The sequence below is a fragment of the Halichoerus grypus genome, chromosome 5 (genome assembly GCF_964656455.1).
Source record: "Halichoerus grypus chromosome 5, mHalGry1.hap1.1, whole genome shotgun sequence".
NCBI lineage: Eukaryota > Metazoa > Chordata > Mammalia > Carnivora > Phocidae > Halichoerus > Halichoerus grypus.
In genome coordinates this window covers 145,223,523-145,242,198 of record NC_135716.1, presented here as the reverse complement: position 1 = coordinate 145,242,198, position 18,676 = coordinate 145,223,523, and the positions used below count along the sequence as shown (strand labels likewise).

General features: G+C 41.9%; 2 protein-coding genes across 9 annotated transcripts in view; both read right to left on the bottom strand.

Moving 5' to 3' along the window:
• NDC1 (NDC1 transmembrane nucleoporin) overlaps nucleotides 1-5,498 on the bottom strand; it is a 43,570-nt gene extending 38,072 nt beyond the window's left edge. Inside the window, exons 1-3 of the mRNA XM_036075223.2 lie at nucleotides 5,185-5,498; nucleotides 3,696-3,816; nucleotides 1,433-1,534 (exon numbers count right to left, since the gene is read on the bottom strand). Of these exons, the coding sequence (XP_035931116.1) occupies nucleotides 1,433-1,534; nucleotides 3,696-3,816; nucleotides 5,185-5,241 (280 nt within the window). The 5' untranslated portion in view covers nucleotides 5,242-5,498. The remainder of the gene's footprint in view (nucleotides 1-1,432; nucleotides 1,535-3,695; nucleotides 3,817-5,184) is intronic.
• A 6,259-nt stretch (nucleotides 5,499-11,757) lies between these two features.
• The window catches only part of YIPF1 (Yip1 domain family member 1), a 35,819-nt gene continuing 28,900 nt past the window's right edge, over nucleotides 11,758-18,676 (bottom strand). For 5 of the 8 annotated variants that reach the window (XM_036075228.2, XM_036075231.2, XM_036075229.2 and 2 more), the window contains one exon: nucleotides 11,758-12,285. In XM_036075228.2, coding sequence (XP_035931121.1) covers nucleotides 12,139-12,285 — 147 coding nt within the window. In that variant the 3' untranslated portion in view covers nucleotides 11,758-12,138. The remainder of the gene's footprint in view (nucleotides 12,286-18,676) is intronic. The other 3 variants (XM_036075230.2, XM_078073121.1, XR_013448185.1) reach the window with 2 other exon arrangements.

The following is an 18,676-nucleotide window of genomic DNA, read 5'->3' as shown; positions in this document are numbered from 1 at the left end:
AGTGTGCAACTGATTTAAAATGTTCTGAACATACCAAAGCTTCTTGTGTCTCTAAGCCTTTTTATGTGCTATCCTTTTCCCTGGATCATCATCTTCCTTCTCGAATTAATACAATTCATCCTTTAAGCATCACCTCCTCCAGGAAGCTCCCCATGCTGGGTAAATGGTGCTCCTATATATTCCCATACTATCCAGTCTATTGTAATTGAATATATTTGATGTTTAGTCTGTCTCCTCATTAATTGTGATCCTCTAGGGATAACTGGGACCATAATACTTATGTCTTATCCCCACACCATGCACTGCACATAGAATGCTTGTTGAAGGAATGAGCCAAAGTGACTAATCAGACTTTAAGAATGACAGGATGGAAAGCCCTAGTGTGGCATCTACATCAAGATGACCTAGGTACATGGGACCATATAAAAGAACACGTGCTATAAGCCAAGGAGATCTGTATATGGCTTGAACAGAAAAAGAGATCCAGCAGCTAGGAGTGAGAGATTAGGAAAGCAAAGGAAAAGGGTATGTGTTATAACATCCAGAGTAGGACTGGAAATTTTATACCAACTCTAAGAAGCAACTACTGAAGAGCTAAAAAGAGGAATGATGTTACAGTCAAAAAAGAAGTGTCAGAAGAAGCTTCTGACTATACCACAAGGATAGACACAGGAATCAGAAAAGGCACAAAAAGTAAAAAGAGAAATGGGAAAAAGAAAAAGCTCTGGAATCTAGCAGGTGATTCTCTCAAGGCAAAACATAACAGTTGGTTTTTTTTAAACTACAGAATTATAGACTTTTATATTTGAAAAGGACCTCAGGAATCATCTGTTCCTGATCTCCTACCCTATAAAGGAGTTATTTTTATAATACATCTGCTGAGTCACAGCCTTAACAGCAGCTGTGAACTATTAAAAGGTCTAAATTTTTTTTATTGTGGTAAAACACACATAAGTAAAGTTTGCTATGTTAACCATTTTTTTTCCCATTTTAACCATCTTTAAGCATATAGATCTGTGGCATAAGTACACTCATTGTTGTCTAACCATCACCACCATGTACCTCAAGACTTTCCCAGCACCTCAACTGCAACTCTGTGCCCATTAAACAGCTCCCCATCCCCTCCTCCCCCAGCCTGTGGCCACCACCATTCTACTTTCTGTCTTTATGAATTAGACGACTCTAGGAACCTCCTATATAAGTGAAATCATACAATATTTGTCCTAAGAGCTCTAGATATTTTTTAAACAGAGAGAAATTAACCTTCAAATAAATTTTTAGTTAAAACATGCAAAGCAGATGATTCTGTATACACATTTTAAGCTGACACAAAACAAGCCTGTTATACACACCCACATACAAAATGCATTGAGCCTGCCATTAAGAATATAAATTCACATATTTTTATGATGATTAACATTTGAAAACTCACCTGCATAGAACTCCACATTAAAAATACTTATTATTACTTCTACCACTGACAGCAGCAGGAGGTAAAAGATGACATAGGAACTATACAGATCACTGAAAGAATCTAAAACATAAGAGAGATGAATTAGTAAGTTCATTCAGTCATGTAGTCATGATCAGTATATTGCAATAGAAAAAGGGTTTGAACCACAACTGTAACTTTCATTTTAAAAGTTATCTTTTCTTCAAGAATTTACTCATACACTGCTGACAGGTCCTACAGGACATCAACTCAAGAACTACAGTGTGAGTTATTTGGACCAAGCTCTGGGTCCTTTAAAATTATACTAGAATTTCTTTTAGATGACCCAGATGTTAACATCAGACAAAATACTACCATATGCAAATGTCTTTCCTCATGTGAAACAGAGAAGTACCACATTTAGTAATACACCGACAAGGCTTCTTTTTACAATGTAAATATTTTTCAGATCTCTTCTTAACAAATGCAATTAGCTCCTATAGCTAAAAGAGTAACATTTCTGAAAATAGCATAATCCATAAATCATTTAAATGCTGAATTAAAAAAACAAAAAAATCATGATATCCTTGTAAAACACTAATATATTCACATTTTAGAGTAGTTCAACAAGCAATATTCCATTTAAAAAATCTGGCCAAGTTTAACATATATACTTATGTTACACCTAAAAACATAAATAAGAGAAATAAAAACAGCAAGGAAATACATTTGCTGAAGAGACTAAAGCTTAATAATGAAATCAATAACTTTTAAGAGTATAATTTATTGACCAAAATTAATAAAGAGTATTTATTAAGGATTCACAATTAAACCCCAACATTATACTGAACTAAGAGAATGAAAGAACCGATTCATGTGGCTGGAAATAAGTAAGGAAAGAGTACAATTTCTCTAAAAAGACTTTGTGAAGCAAAAGTTGAAGGAGGTGAGTAACATTTGATGAGAAAAATGGCATAAATCAAATCCCATCTGGAGAGAAAGTATTATTAGGATTAAAAAACGCTGGCCCATGAAATGGCAAAAAGTTTTTTCTTAAATGCCAAATCTGAACAATTGGTAATGGTTCTAGATTTCAGTACTGAATATTCCAAGCTTGTGACGAGACCGCCAAGATCAATGAGTGATCCAGACTCAGAGAAGGTGGTTACAGAAATACCTGCCATCCCCGTGCTGGCTTATGGCTTAATTTTATCTGCCCCGTAGGTCCCATGCAAGAAGTGATTGAGATGTCTCAATAAGAAACTTAACATGAGTATAATTCTTTATTCTATTATTGTTGTGGAAAGGGAAATAAAAAGAATTTCAAGAGTATATGTGCTTCTTAGCTTTAGGCAGGACTTTATAGAGTTCAAAACCTACTCTGGCAACACTTCTAATTCCAGTGTGGTATGTGGAAAAACAGGCTTTGAAGTCAGAGACCAATGTTCAAATCCTGGTTCAGTTACTGACTGACTGTGTGTCTCTGCACAGACTTCTATAACCTGAGCGTCAGCCTCCTCATTTATAAAGCAGGGATAATACCTCTTTATTATATAGGGTTGTAGGAAGGATAACAATATACTAAGATGCTTAGAATGGTATGTGGCATGCAGTACATGGCAATAATTTGGAGGTTATTATTAATTAACATGATCATAGTTTAATAAATTTAATTAATTTTATTTTCATGTCCATGGATTTTTGAGAAACATTTAGTCTGCTCCAAGCTTTTCCTCCTCTTCAGTCTTTGTGTTTACATCTATGTTTCTTAGTCTTTAACTCCTTCCTCTTCTCTCTCTTCTCACCTTTTTCTTATTAGCCACAATACAGAAATGAAGTAGTCTTAATTTTAGACAGGTCTTCTAAAAAGATGTCATATTTTCTATTCCAAATTTTTAAATAGATAAAGAAAACAGTTCTGGTCCTTAAAAAGAAAATGTCAAAAAAGCAATCAAAAAAGACAAACACATAAACAAAAATTAAGGCAAGTTTTCATTTATGTGGTCTTCTAATAATCTTTTTGTTCATGTGATAATACAGATCTCTGACAGGTTTACTAATCTTATAATTATACAGTGAAAAGATGATCTATAAAGGGAATGCCTTAAGGTTACCTCAAGGTGAATGCTTTGCCATGCCAATCAATATAGGCAGTGATTAAAAAATTATTTGAGGGGCACCTGGGTGGCTTGAAACATAACACAATTTTATGTTGAGAAACAGGTCCTATAAATTTGATTTCCCCAAACTGAGTACTACTTACCAGAGAGCCACCGAATAGGATGAAATAAATCAATGCTGCTGAAGATTATAAATACTGTGGTACAGATGGGTAGAAGCAGCACTGACCAGATAATACTTGCAACTATCCTCCAGCCCAAAACCTATAATTAAACAAACAAAATCCCTCAATCATGAAGTCAAACTACTTCAGTTATTTCAGTTATGCAAATCCTATCTTTTCATATGGGATGTTAATGACTAGTATTTACACCCAGATCATAGTCCGTGCAGCTATATATAAACCCCAATGGTTACTCCTATTAATAACATTGCATACAACTACCAAATCTTGTGTTATCAGTGAACTGATGCTTGCATTTAGCCCAGAGTCAGATGCTACATTAAATATCACACTTTAAGGAAGGAGAGGTATTGTCTTAGTTTTACAACTGTATTTTACAGCAACTTATATTTCTCTCTTTAGGTTTAATTGATTGATATGTCAATATCTAAAAGCTGTATACATTTTATAGGGATCATCTGTATACTATAATTGTGTTCGCAATTATTAGCTATGGCAGTTATTGGGCAATTACTGCATTGTATTCATGTGTGAATCACCAGTGTCTACCACGTAGAGACACAAGATACACTGCTGATTAAGTGAGTAAAGAAGAGATACTGAGGGGTCTGAAGCATGAAAGTGCTTTACTTTAATCGGATTTACATTTTGGAAGGTAAAATACTCTTGGGTTTGTAAGGTGCCTATGATGGAGATGGATCAGAGGAGGCAAGACCCACACAAGAGACAATTAGGGGGCAGTCTACCACAACTGCCCAAAGCCAAAGTTTACAGTTAGTGTCTGAAGGAAGGCAGTGGCAATGGGAAAGGAAAAAAGGAGAAAACAAAAAAAAAAAACAAAAAAAAATCCCCAAAAACTGCAGTCATATTTCCTGAAGTACATCTACAGGACATCAGTAATTGATAATATAGGTGGTAAAGAACAGGCAAGACTTAAGGACTCAAAATTTTTAGCTTGGGATACAGCCTCTGCTAAGGCCACACCACATTCTTTCCAATTCCAGACATTCTTTCCCACTTCTTACTCCAAGTAGTCAACAAGCTATTTATTTTGCACCTACCAGGTACACCACCCTTGCATAAAACTCTTGACCATCCCTGCCCCAGTTCCCATGCTGGTCACCCCTGTCATTCTAACCAGCTTCCACTCAGGACTCCTCTCCCACCCCATGACAAGTTTACACTCAGGATGTCCGGCTAGCACACACTAGTAACCAGCTTTCCCTAGCCCGCCCCGCCCACCCCGCATTCAGATTCCACTCGGGACACCACCCACATCCCTGTAATCAATCGGTCCCTCTGGTCGCCCCCTCCCCACGCGCTCCCCACGCTACACAGGAGCCGGCCCCTCCGCCGCCCAGCGCGCCCGCGAGCGCCCGCCCGCCCGCCCGCCAGGGCCGACTCCAGCTGCGGCCCGAGGGCGCGCCATAGTGCGCGCTGCACTCACGCGCCACAAGATGTCCCGCGACCCGCCGTCGCAAGGCCGACTCGCAGCCGTGACCATGGTGATGGCGGCCCCGGCTCTGAGGGGTGCGGGAGACAGTGCGCCCGCCCGCCACCGCAGTTCAAAGGGAGAAAGGCCCCAGGAGGACCCTGTTGGGGCTGCCTCAAACGCTGCCTGAGGGAAGCCCGGGGCAGGCCCCAACCAATCCCTTCGAGGCTTCGTCTGGACAGGCCCAACGCGCCAGAACTGGCCCGCGGACACGTCCCCCAAAGGAGACTGGGATTTCAGGACCCGCCCTCTGGAGTCCAAAAGGTCTCTCCGAAGCGGAGTCCAGCGGGACGCCAGAAACTGGGGGCGGCGCTGCATGCTGGGAACTGTAGTCTCGACGGCGCTCTGGGAGCGAGGGAGCGTTGCATTCTGGGACTCAGAGTTCCAAAGTACAGCATGCTGGGAATGGAAGTCCTCCCAGAGGTACTTTGTGGCATGCTGGGAATCGTAGTCTTTTATAAAGCCGATAAGCGTTAACAGTGTCCATTGATAGAATTTTACAGTTAGCTCTGGCAAAATGATTGGTCCTTATTTCTCCCAATTTTCTTTATCGACTGCTTGAAAGTGAAATCACAGACTGTCGTGGCCCTCTCCACAGAGGTACTCACTAATTTTACCGAAATGGAACAAAATCTTTATAAAGGTGCTTTTGGTTTCCTAAGATCTGGTTCCTAGTTCCAGCTCTGCCTCTAGCTAAATGGATGTCTTGACCCTCTCTGAGCTTCGATTTCTTCATCTAGAAAATAAGGATAAAAACAAAGATGGCATCCAGTGATGTTGCGAAGATATGATAAATACTATACAAATACTGATTATCATTAATTTCCTGCCGGTAAGGAAAAAGATTTTTACCGACCCAAGTCCCACTTAATGAAGTCCTCTCTGATTGCATTAGCCCTCAGTTACATCCCTGGAGGCATCTTGCTAACACCTTTTAATACCCAATTACATACCACAGTCAACATTCAGTACTCTGGAAAGACAGAGAGATTCAGTGATTTACTGATTCTGGAGAAACTCAGTCTAGTGAAAGAAATTGAGATCACACATAGAGCTTTGTAATGTTTGCTAATAATGGTTTCCTGATTTGCTTTAAGATTATATTCATTTCCAAAAACATGTTAATATCAATCATGTCTGAAGCCCTGCAGAACAACTGGGAATACAAAGGTAGATCAAGTCTCTGCCAAGAAGAAACCTTCTATCTGGTGGTGGAGAAAGATGATAAAGAATCATTCTATGGAAGAAGCTTGGAAGGCTGGAACTAGGAAGTTACTGAAATATGGGTAAGAGGTAACGAGAATGTGACCGTATCACTTCTTCATTAAAAAAATAACAAAATAATAAAATTCAAACCAAAAAAAAAAAAAAGAATCATTCTAAATGAGTGTCCTTAAACACACCCCGGTTACTTGCAGTCAGTTGACTTTGTTCAGTTGCCCAGCATATCTGTTCTCCCCTACTTCTTAGAAATAGAATTCCCCAATTTTTAACTGGGCATGTGGTACATTTCCTAGTCTCCCTTGACGCTAGGTGGAGCTAGGTGACTGATGAGTTCAGGCCAATAAAATGTAATCAAACTGTTGCATGGTAGCGTCCCAGAAACTCCCCTTAAAAAAGAGCTAGCCACGTTCTTTGCCCCTTCTTAATCCCTTCCTTCATCCAGCTGCATAGAATTCGGATGTGTCACACTCCAGGCAAAATCAAGTACTGTGCTCAAAGTAAACTTGATTACTAGGAGCAACTATACCAGTCCTAGGCTACCTGCCCATACCTCCTGACTTCATTTACACAATGGAGACAATTATTGTTTGCGCCACATTTATTTTTAGAGCACTTATCACATTCTGAAATCATCGTGCGTAACTACTTATTTATTGTCTGAATCCTAACTAGCACATAAGTTTCCCATGGACAGAGACTTTGTCTATGTTGTTTATCATTGTTTCCAAAATGCTCTAACATTAGGAGGTAGTCAATAAATGTTTGTTAAATGAACAGAAGAATGAATGGAAGTAACTGCATCAGAAAGTGTCTATTCAGGACAACAAACTTTGTTATCTAATTCAAAGAGGAATTGAACACAGGGAATTGATAACAAAAGTATTCAAAGGGCTGAAAGGCCATAGGAGAGAAAGAATAGGGTTGTAGTAGCAAAAGGGAGAAGGGAGTTATTATCCAAATATCATGAAGGTGCTACTCCCTCTACATTAGAGCCCCAGAGCACACACATGATGTGGGGCTGCTGGGGCGGGGGGTGGGGGGGAAAGGGAGGGGAACGCCGGTACTGCAATTAGAACTACACCATTGCTGTTGAGCAGGAGCTTGTATTATTTCCTTAATTTACTTTAGTTTATTTTGAAATCTTAAGTTATAGTTTTCAGCTGGTTTCATGGACATGTCTTTCCGGAATGTTTTCATATCATTAGGGAGATTATTCTCCATGTTTTCATTTTTCTTATAATAACTTCATTATGAGGTTTGATTGCAGTCCTTTCTGCTGCTCATTTTTATATGAAATTAGTCTTCCTGCACATTTAGGAAGGAGGGGTGAGTTAGGACAGCTTTGCTAAATTCAAGACTCTACAGCTTCTTTTTCTGTTTTCATGAAGTGTTCAAAAATATGGCTTCAAGCTTTCTGAGATCTCCTGGCTCTGTGCCCTTCCCCCACTTTCATCTGACTTCCCTTTTCTTTGCCCCAAATATCCCTGGCCTGCTCTATCTGTATTCTATTCCCTGCAGTTTCTACTCTGGTGTCCTGGAAAGATACTTTGGCTGGTTTTCAGAGTCCAACTTCTTCAGACCTTACTTCGGACCCCTTGCACTCATCAGCTGCAAACGGGGTTGTACAAAACTGCCCCCAAATCCAGCTGCTTTTCTCCTATTGGTCCATTGTACTTTCTAGGGAGTACCTCTTGGCTATTTTGGGGTTCTCTTCTTTTTAGATTTCTCAGACACTCAGCTGCTTCCTTTGCTTCTTTCCACAAAAGTGCTGATACCATGCAAGTCTTTGAGTGGCTAGTGGTTTCCACCTGCTTGAATTTTGGGGTTTGTGGTGATATCTTGTCACCCAAGTTTGTTGTAGATGTTGTCCGCATGTTTTTGGTTTTGCTATCCCAGATGCTCTATTTTTATGGAGGAAGTTGGAGAGATTCAAAAATGCCACTGCCATCTTTCCAGAACTCTTTTCTCTTAAATCTTTTTTTTTTTTCTTTTTTAAGTAGGCTCCATGCCCACTGTGTAGCCCATGAGGGGCTTGAACTCATGACCATAAGATCAAGACCTGAGCTGAGAGCAAGAATCTGATGCTTAAATGACTGAGCCACCCAGGCGCCCCTTAAATCTTTATATGCCAACCAGTGAAATCAAACTGACAATGGAAAAACCACCATCCATTAACTTTTCTAAAAGCACCATCCATTAACTTTTCTAAAAGCAGGGGTTCCAAGATGTAATAGTTATCTATCTAAAACCCATTCTGGTTTCATTCGGGGTGGCAGTGTGCCCAGCTAAAGAGCATTTCCCAGCCTACCTTGCAGCTAGGGATGACCATGTGGTATAGTTCTGACCAATAAGATAGAAGCATAAGACATTAGATGGGGTTTGGGAGAAAACACATTAAAAGCCAGGTCAATTCAACTGGTCAACCCCTTTTGCCCTTTCCCTTCTACCTGCCTGTCAAAAGCGGAACTGAGCTGCAGAGAGCTGAGCTGCCAGGTGTCTGAGTCGTGAAGGTGAAAAGTTACAGTCAAGTCTTTAATCAGTTACTGTGATGTTATAAGCAAGATACTAAATAGGAGAAAGCACTGGCCCCCCTAATGTTCCATTTTTCCCCTTGGCACAGTGCCAGGCAAGGGTCACGTGCGTTGGTGCAGATGTGGGCAGTCTTACCGCCAAAGGATCCCTAAACAAAAATCTCCTGCCATTTTATAGCTCAGGAGGCTAGGAAGAGGGAGGGGGGAGGGGCTACGGGTGAAAGAGTACTGAATCCTGGGTCAGAGTGGAAAAGACATCTTCAAGGACCCCCAGTAGGTTGGTCTCAGCAAAGGCACCTGAGAGAGGCCATGGTTAGGCCCTCACCCCTTAGCTCCATTAGGAGGCCTCCAAAAGAAGGAAGCTGGACTAGAAATGTAGACTTGCCTAAGAACAAAGCTGGGGTGATGGTAAGGTGGGGCCAAAGCCCCTGACCACAACCCCCGCCCCCCAGAGGGCAAAGTGCTCAGGCTGTGCACCTAGGCTGGTGTGTGTGGGCAGTGCTCCCAGGAGAAAAAATGAACAGAGTAGTCAGCTTTCCAGAAAGCTATATTTATTCAAGTTTTTAGTACTGACATTATGTCCTTCCAGATTATTTGATATTATAATGGCCTCTCTTTTTATAAGATGATGGTACTAATTTATGATGCTGGTTGTGTCTAAAATCCTTACTTAAAAATTAAATCCTGACCACTGTATTAAAGAATCTCTAAACATTTTGGGGGGAAAACTTTACCAGTCACACCACACAAGTACTCAGTAGTAACTAAATTCCCCCTCAAACGTGGATATTTATATGTGCCTGGGATAAACTCATTGCTTTCCTTCACTTTAACACTTACACCACTTCTGTGACCAGATATGTGGATCTTCCACACCAAGCAATTCTGACACTAACTGCCTGGAGGTAGAGCAGAACCCAGAGGGTAAGGGCACAGTCCCCCAAGACTGCCCCCTGCTTCAGACGCCAATTGCAAGTAGTGGGTCCCCAGGTTATCCATGATTTCTGTCCGACTTGGCTACAAATTAGAGGCTCCCAAGGCCCCCTCCCTGGGTTTGATAATTTGTTCCCAGAACCCAGCAAAACAGTTTACTCACTATTGCTGATTTATTACAAAGGATGTTTTAAAGGATATAAATGAACAGCCAGGTAGAGAGATACATGGGGCAAGGTCTAGAAGGGTCCCAGGTGCAGGAGCTTCTGTCTCTCTTGAAGTTGGGGATGCACCACCCTCCTGGCAGGTGGATGTATTTACCAACCTGGAAGCTCTCCAAACCCTGTTCTTTTGGGATTTTTATGGAGGCTTCATCCTATAGGCCTGATTGATTATTACCTCCATTTCTAGTCCCTCACCTCTCTCCAAAGAATGGGGAGTGGGGCTGAAAGTTCCAAGCTTCTAATCATGGCTTGGTCTTCCTGGTGACCAGTCCCATCCAGAGGCCCCCAAGAGTCACCTCATTCGAAAAAAAAAAAAAAAAAAAATGCTCCACTACCCAGGAAATTGGGAGCTATGTCAGACACTCTTATCACCCAGGAAATAGCAAGGCTCTTAGCCTCTTAGCAGCTCTGTAAGAAACTGTAGCAGAGCTTCATATATATATATATATATATATATATATATATATATATTATATATATAATTTCATAGTATCCTTCTCTTCTTTATTGGAGAAAAATCCTGCCACTTTTGGTGAGACCTAGGAAGGGGAGGTTGCAGACTGTACCAGGCATTCACAGGACCCACATGTGTAAGAATCACTGCCTTGGGCAGCAGTAGTTAAGTATTAATGAAAGAGCACCAGGGTACCAGCTCAGAGGGTGTCTGGAAGGTATAGACACCAAGTTCTCTGAAGAGTCCTTGAAGACAAAAGAAACACTTAGCTGGAGAAGACTCAGGGGGCGCAGAACAGCTGTTTTCAAACATCTGAAGTCAACAAAGGGAAGAAAGATCAGACTAGATCTGAGAGGCCCAGGGGTAGAGCTCAGACCAAGCAGCGAAAGCTGTAGAGGTGTGCACACAAGGACTTGTCCCAGGAGGAGACGGCGGCCTTGGAGAGGCTGAGGCTGGCAACCCCCCAGCAGTGATTTTGTGATTGTAGGATCCCTGGGATCAGGGACCTGGTCTGTTCTGTTCACTGCCCAGCCCCACCACCTAGAATGCTGACCAGCACTTACTTAGTAGGTGCACAACCTATATTTGTTAAGTAAATTAATGGAGGGGAGGATACTCTGCATTTGATGGGAGGTTTGCCAACTTGACCTTAAGCTCACGGTAGCCTGAATTTGTGTGCCTCTTCCTTTTTCGGTGTGATCAGCCTTCTAAGTCCACATGTGTCTTGCTGTCTCAGAAATACACTGGAAATTCCCAGCCTGAAGAGGACAACAGAAACAGTAGGGGATCAGCAATCCTGACCTGGCAGAAGCTCAGCCTCCCAGATGGCACGCATTTTGAATAAAAAATATAACAAAGTATCTTTGAGGCATCACTGGTTTCTCCTTTTAATGCACTCTAGCCAGGAGTCAGGCCAAGTTGAAGAGGCACTCAAAGTGCCCTTAAAAAAGTTTCTAAAATCTGTGTCAAAATAGTTTGTAAGTGAGCATGTTCTTCCAACCCTCCGTTCCATACTTACGGGAGGAAATATTCCGATGTCTATTTTAACCCCCACACCCCAACAGCTATCGCATTAAATAAATCAAGATTCACAGCAGCTTCCAGCATGCTAAAGATAAAACATCAAGGAGGAACCCGAGGTCAAAGTCATGAAATGCAGACAGACATTCTATGAGGTATTTATTTTGCAACAATTAGGTTCGGCTGCCCAGTGTCCAGTCACCACAGACAAATGTTCAGGCTCCCAATGAATCCAAACCAAAGTTCATACAGTTTCGCCAGTTTAGGATGGCAAGCATTTGGAGAGAAGAGGATCACCTCAGAGGAACATCTGTATACAATTCAGAAGAAAGTCATCAGACGTTAGGACGGATCCATTTCACGTATTAAGGGCATCACAGGACAACGAGAGGCAAATGGCAGGCACACCTACCACGTTCCCTTATATTTTGTTCCAAATCGGTATACAGTTCCAACAATAACTGACAGGTGAGAAAGAAGAGCTGAAAGACACATGGACTGAACAACATTTAATCATTGTTTGTTAAATTAGGTGATTAGACTTCAGCACGGCACCTTTAGCTGCCAGAGGGTGGTGCCATTCCATCAGTTTTCCTGCTGGCTTGGTCATTCTGCTTTCCTGCAGTAGATGCCATGTCCAGAAGAACACTCCAAAATACAGAAAAGAGAACTGAAAAACAAAAAGAGTAACTTTTAAGAAAAAGACTCGCCCCTCCCCCATTCAGAAAGGATCTAAACTGTAAGACAGGGTATTTATGTTCAGAGGTATAGCTTCAATACCAGACAGCCTTGAGCCCTGATTTACCAACTGCAGGAAGACTTATTATTGGAGGGGAGATGACATTTTAAAAAGTTTTCCTCTAATTCTTTGGAAACCCAGTGATTTTTCTCTGCCAGATCCCAAAGCTATCTTCACACATCCTTCTTTCTCTCTCTTCTTTGTGACAGCTATGTTAGGTGCTAGAGGAGGAATAAAGTAAATATGGAGGGACATAAAAAGATTTGAGAACTCGAGAGCTGTTTGTGGTTTTTGAAACATGAGGTTATGCAGGGGACAATGGCAGGATATGAGGTAGGACAAACAGATTAGGGATCGATCCTGGCAATCCAGGGAGTTTAGATTTTGTCTTTTAGACAATTGGAGGCCAAAAAAAGAAAAAAAAAGAAAGAAAGAAAAAGTTCTTAAGTAGAGGAGTGACACAGTTTTATAATTTTTTGAAAACTGCTTTGGCTATGCATAGGATGGATTGGAAGAAGGAAAAGAAAAGAGAGAGAAACCCATCAAGTTATTATCACAGTCTGAATGTGAGATGATTAGATCCTGAACACCAGGAACATCAGGCATCTGTACTAATAAGACAGATCTGAGAAATATTTCAGGGCTAGAATAGACAAGTTGTACTGACAGATAAGATATGGAAGGTAAGAAGGAGGATTCTACACTGATGATGAGGTTTCTAGGGTGACTGGGTAGATTTCTTAATTAATCCAACAAATAGTGATTAAGGACTCATCCAACAGATGTGTTGGGCACTGGGTTCAGTGATGAATAAGGTGCCCATGGTCCCAACTTTCAAGAAAGTTACACAGCCTGGCAGTGGAAACTCCAGGGTAAACAATACATAACAGATTACTTATGTAATTACAGACATGAGGTACTGTGAGACAGTGTAATACAGAATCTAACCTAGTCTGAAGTCAGAGGCAGTGTGGATGGTAGTGCCATTCACGGAAACAGGAAAATATAAGGAGGATCTGATTGTGGGGGAGATGAGTTTAGTTTTGGACATAATGAATTTGAATCATCTGTTGGTACACCTAGTTGGGGATTTGCAATAGATGGGAATTTGGAAAAAGGTGCTAGAGATATAGTTAAATCCAGGGCGGGGATTAAGAAATTTCGCAGAGAGGCCATTTCCTAATAGATGGCCTCCAACCTAAGAGAATGTGCCAGGCTTCCTACTACCATGGGGGCAGGATCACAACTAGGAAGGTGGGGCTAAGGCAGGGGTATCTGCCTCAATGTCCCAGCTCTAGAAAAGGGAAACGTTGCCAACAATGTATCTGTGAAAAGTGGCTGGAGAAGCATGAATGCTGTGATTTGCTGGACTGGAAGAACTTGAAGTCCTGCTTGGCCTTCTGGTAAACATTAGCTCGGGCTTCTGAAATGCTAAATAAAGGTAGGGACAAACGAGCCCACAGGGCAGGCACTAAAGATTTTATTTCATAAACATGCTCTTTTTCTCTCATCTGTCTGTCTGTTCCAAATTAATGTCAAGACTAGAGGAGGGATTCAAGACAGAAAATTTCCCTTGCCCTGCTGCCAACTTTCAGTAGGTAGCCTGTAATTCCCAGGGGAATTCCTGGGGCTTAGGCCACAGGGTGGCAAGTAAGATAATTGCCCTTTATGCCAGACTTGGTCCATAACGCCACCATCAGCCAGAGCTCCCTCGCCTCTTCCCCACCTACGACCCGATTCCTGGCCACTTCGGGCTCCCCACCTCGGGTGGCCCCACTGAGACCCAGGTCTGCCCTGCACCTCCTTTGTGGTGGCAACCCTGCACCCAAGCCTGATTGGGGGTGTTCCAATCCGAAGTTCCCCAAGTTAGGATTCTTAGCAGGGCCTTCTAGTCTGATGCCTGAGATAGAAAATTGGGTGTAAAATCTGGGAGGGTAAGGACCTATCTCCATTGTTCACCCCAGTCACCCAGCCAACGGTAGCCAAGGGTAGGCCCTCAATGAATGAACAAGTAAAAAGTGCTCAGGTCACCTGGCAAACTCACCAAGCATGTGTGCATGTGACGTGTCTATCAACTGTCACTTGTTCAAAATCAAGCTTTCCCCAAAGCCTGCTGGATGCTGCGGGTATACTGGTCAATAAATCTCTACTCTCTAGGAATTCTCAGTCTATGTCACAGTGAATAAGAGATTTGCCCTAACAGAGGAACATACAGAGCTGTAGGAGAGCATAGAGGAGTAAGTAATCTAAACTTCCCCAAAGACAGGCTATCTGAAGTGGGTCCTGAAGAATAAAGAGTGGGCTTCCAAGTAGACAAGCTAGGAAAGGGAATTCCAGAACTTAAAAACCTTAAAAAAAAAAAAAAAAAAAGCCTTAAAAGGCTTTAAATCAGTGTTTCCAGTAATTAATGGGAGTGCTGTTGCTGTTATTATTGGACTGTTGCGAGTGCCCGGATAAAACAATTAAGTACTAATGTGATAGTCCAATTCTATCACTGCTGGTATTGTTGAAAAGTGAGATCCTCAGCAAGTGGGAAAGGAGATACAGATATAAGATAAAAGCAATTTAGAAAAAACTCTGTGGTGCTAAATAAGAATTGAAAGTATGAGTATGAACTCACAATATATCTCCTTTAAAAAATGAATCAAGATGGGGAGCCTGGGTGGCTCAGTCGGCTGAGCATCTGCTGAGTGTCTACCTTCGGCTTAGGTCATGGTCCCAGGGTCCTGGGATCAAGCCCCGCGTCGGGCTCCCTGCTCAGAGGGGAGCCTGCTTCTCCCTCTCTCCCTCTGCTGCTTCCCCACTCGTGCACTCTCTTGCTATCTCTCTCTCTCTCAAATCAATAAATAAAATCATAAAAAAAACCAACAATCAAGCACACAACACATTTCCTGACTCTGAACAGTGAAAAGGCCTGTAAACAACAACCAAGCCAATGGCAATAAGCACCACTAGCACCCAGATTGTGACCTGGTATTACTATCTCCCCACTGAACAGAACCAAGACTCCGAGAAATGACTCAGTCTGGGTCTGAGACAGGAAATGTTCAAAATGAGCCTGGAAAAGCCTGGAAAATTTTGTTGTAACAGATAACAAGACAGTTATCAGAGACTCTTAGGGCCGTGCCAACAGGACTCGGGCCAATTTGAAGAGGTTCCCATTAGCCAAAGGGACAACTTGAGTATTGGTAAGCATAATACTTGGGATGGACTGAAACTAACTGGCCATTGCTGTCGAATGCTAATAAACCAACTACTATTTTGAAAATAGGTGAAAAAAAAAAGGAAAAGAATCATTTATGCTGCTTTTCTACAGAAACTATGTCACTGGAGAGCCAAATAGTAGATAAAGGGAAGTTTTTATGAAAGAAGTATTCTAATTAATAAACAAAGAAGCAAAGATACAATTGAAATATCGCCATTTTGAAAACCCTAATGATTTAACAGATGTAGGCATTGCTTAATTACTTTTAATATCAAAAAGTAAGAGATAATTACACAGCATGAGTTTATGGCTGAAAGCATTTAACACCACATATCAAGTAGTCTTGCCAAAACCAACCAACCAACCAATGCTGAATCTGATCAAACCTTTAGATACAACCACCAGTTTACAGAAAACAAAGGCAGAGCAACATGATAAACAACACCATAGAAATACAATCGGCAAAATCCAGACAGTGAGAAGCTATAGGATAAATAATTCTTAAGCAAATACATGGTAAAGGGAAGGTGGGGGGAATGGAGTGGGAATCTATCATTTAAAACACATTTAAGAGATACAGCAACAAACTCCAAGATGAAATTCAAACACTGAAGTATATATGATGCCTCAGAGAGATGGTGGAGACATTCCAGACCACAGCGATAAAGTGGATACCACAATAAAGTGAATCAAACGAACTTCTTGGTTTGCCAGGGCATATAAAAGTTATGTTCACACTATACTGTAGTCTACTAAGTGTGCAATAGCATTATGTCTAAAAAATGTACATACTTTTTAAAAAAATATTTATTTGTCAGAGAGAGAGTGCGAGAGAGCATGAATGGGGGGGAGGGGCAGAAGGAGAAGCAGGCTCCCCACTGAGCAGGGAGCCTGATGTGGGGACTCGATCCCAGTACCCTGGGATCATGACCTGAGATGAAGGCATATGCTTAACTGACTGAGCCACCCAGGCATCCCAAAATGTACATATTTTAATTAAAAAATCGTTATTGCTAAAAAATGTTAAGCATCATCTGAGCTTCCAGTGAGTCATAATCTTTTTACTGGGGGAGGTTCCTGCCTCGATGTCGATGGCTGCCGATGGATCAGGGTGGTGGGTGCTGAAGGCTGGAGTGGCTGCAGCAATTTCTGATAAGACTGCAATGAGGTTTGCCACATGGATTGATTATTTTCACATACAATTGCTCTGTAGGACGTGATGCTGTTTGATAGCATTTTACCCACAGCAGAACTTCTCTCAAAATTGGAGTCCTCTCAGACCCTGCTGCTACTTTATCACTAAGTTTCTGTGATATTGCAAACCCTTTGTTGTCTTTCCACCACCTTCATGGCATCTTCACCAGGAGTATATTCCATCTCAAGAAACCACCTTCTTTGTTCATCCGGAAGAAGCAACTCCGCACCCACTCAAGTTTTATCCTCAGATGGCGGCCACGCAGTCCCCCCTGCAGGCTCCACTTCTAGATCTTTTGCTCCTTCCACCCCATCTGCAGTCACTTCCTCCCCTGAAGTCTGGAACCCCTTCTAAGTCGCCCATGAGGGTTGGAATCAGCTTCTTCCAAACTCCTGCTCATGTTGCTATCTTGACCTCTTCCCATGAATCACGAATGTTCTTCTAAAATGGCAAATCCTTTCCAGAAGGTTTTCAATTTACTTTGCCCAGAGCCACCAGAAGAATCACTATCTATGGCGCTTGCAGCCTTAGGAAATGTGTTTACTAGTCAGATTTGAAAGTTGAAATGACTCCTTGATCCCTGGGCTATAGAACGGATGCTGTGTTAGCAGGCATGAAAACATTTATCTCGTACATCTCCATCAGAGCCCTTGGGTGACCAGATGTATTGTCAACGAGCAGTAACATTTTGAAAGGAATCTTTTTTTCTGAGCAGGTCTCAACAGGGGTCTTAAAATATTCAGTAAATTATGTTGTAAACAGATGTGTTATCATCCAGGCTTTCTTGTTCCGTTTACAGAGCACAAAAAGTATAGATTTAGCGTAATTCTTGAGAGTCCTGGGGTTTTATGAATGGTAAATGAGCACTGGCTTCAACTTGAAGTCACGAGCTACATTAGCCTCTCACAAGAGAGTCAGCCTGTCCTTTGAGGCTTTGAAGCCCAGGCACTGACTTCTCCTCTCTAGCTATGGAAGTCCTAGATGGCATCTTCTTCCAATAGAAGGCTGTTCCGTCTACACTGAAAATCTGTTGTTTAGTGTAGCCACCGTCATGAGTGATCTGAGCCAGAGCTTCCAGATCACCTGCTGCAGCGTCTATACCCAGGTGGCTGCTTCACCTTGGTACTTCCACGTTATGGAGGCGGCTTCTTTCCCTAAACCTCACGAACCCACCTCTGCTGCTTCCAACTTTCCTTCTGCAGCCTCCTCACCTCTCTCAGCCTTCACAGAGTAGAGGAGAGCGAGGACCTTGCTCTGGGTCAGGCTTTGGCTTAAGAGGATGTGGTGGCTGGTTTGCTCTTCTATCCAGACCACTCACACTTTCTCCACCTCAGCAGTAAGGCTGGCTGACTTTCTTATCATTCGTGTGTTCACTGGAGTAGCACTTTCAATTTCCTCCAAGAACTCTTCCTTTGCTTTCACAACTTGGTTGTTTGGTGCAAGAGGCCTAGCTTTCAGTCCGTCTTGGCTTTTGACATGCCTTCCTCACTAAGCTTAGTCATTTCTAGCTTTTGGTTTAAAGTGACAGATGCATGACTCTTTTTATTTGAACACTCAGAGGTCATTGTTGGGCTATTAATTGGCCTAATTTCAATATTATGATGTTTTTAATAGGGAAGCCCAAGGAGAGGGAGAGACATAGGGGAATGGTCAGTCAGTGGAGTGATAAGAACACATATAACATTTATCGATTAAGTTTACCATCTCATATGGGTGCAAATTGTAGTGCCCCAAAATAATTATAATAGTAACACCAAAGATCAGTGATCACAGATCACCATAACAAACATAATAACAATGAAAAAGTTTAAAATATTGCAAGAATTACCAAAATGTGACACAGAGACACAAAGTGAGCAAGTGCTTTTGAGAAAATGGTGCTGATAGACTTGGCTCAACACAGGGCTACCACAGACCTTCAA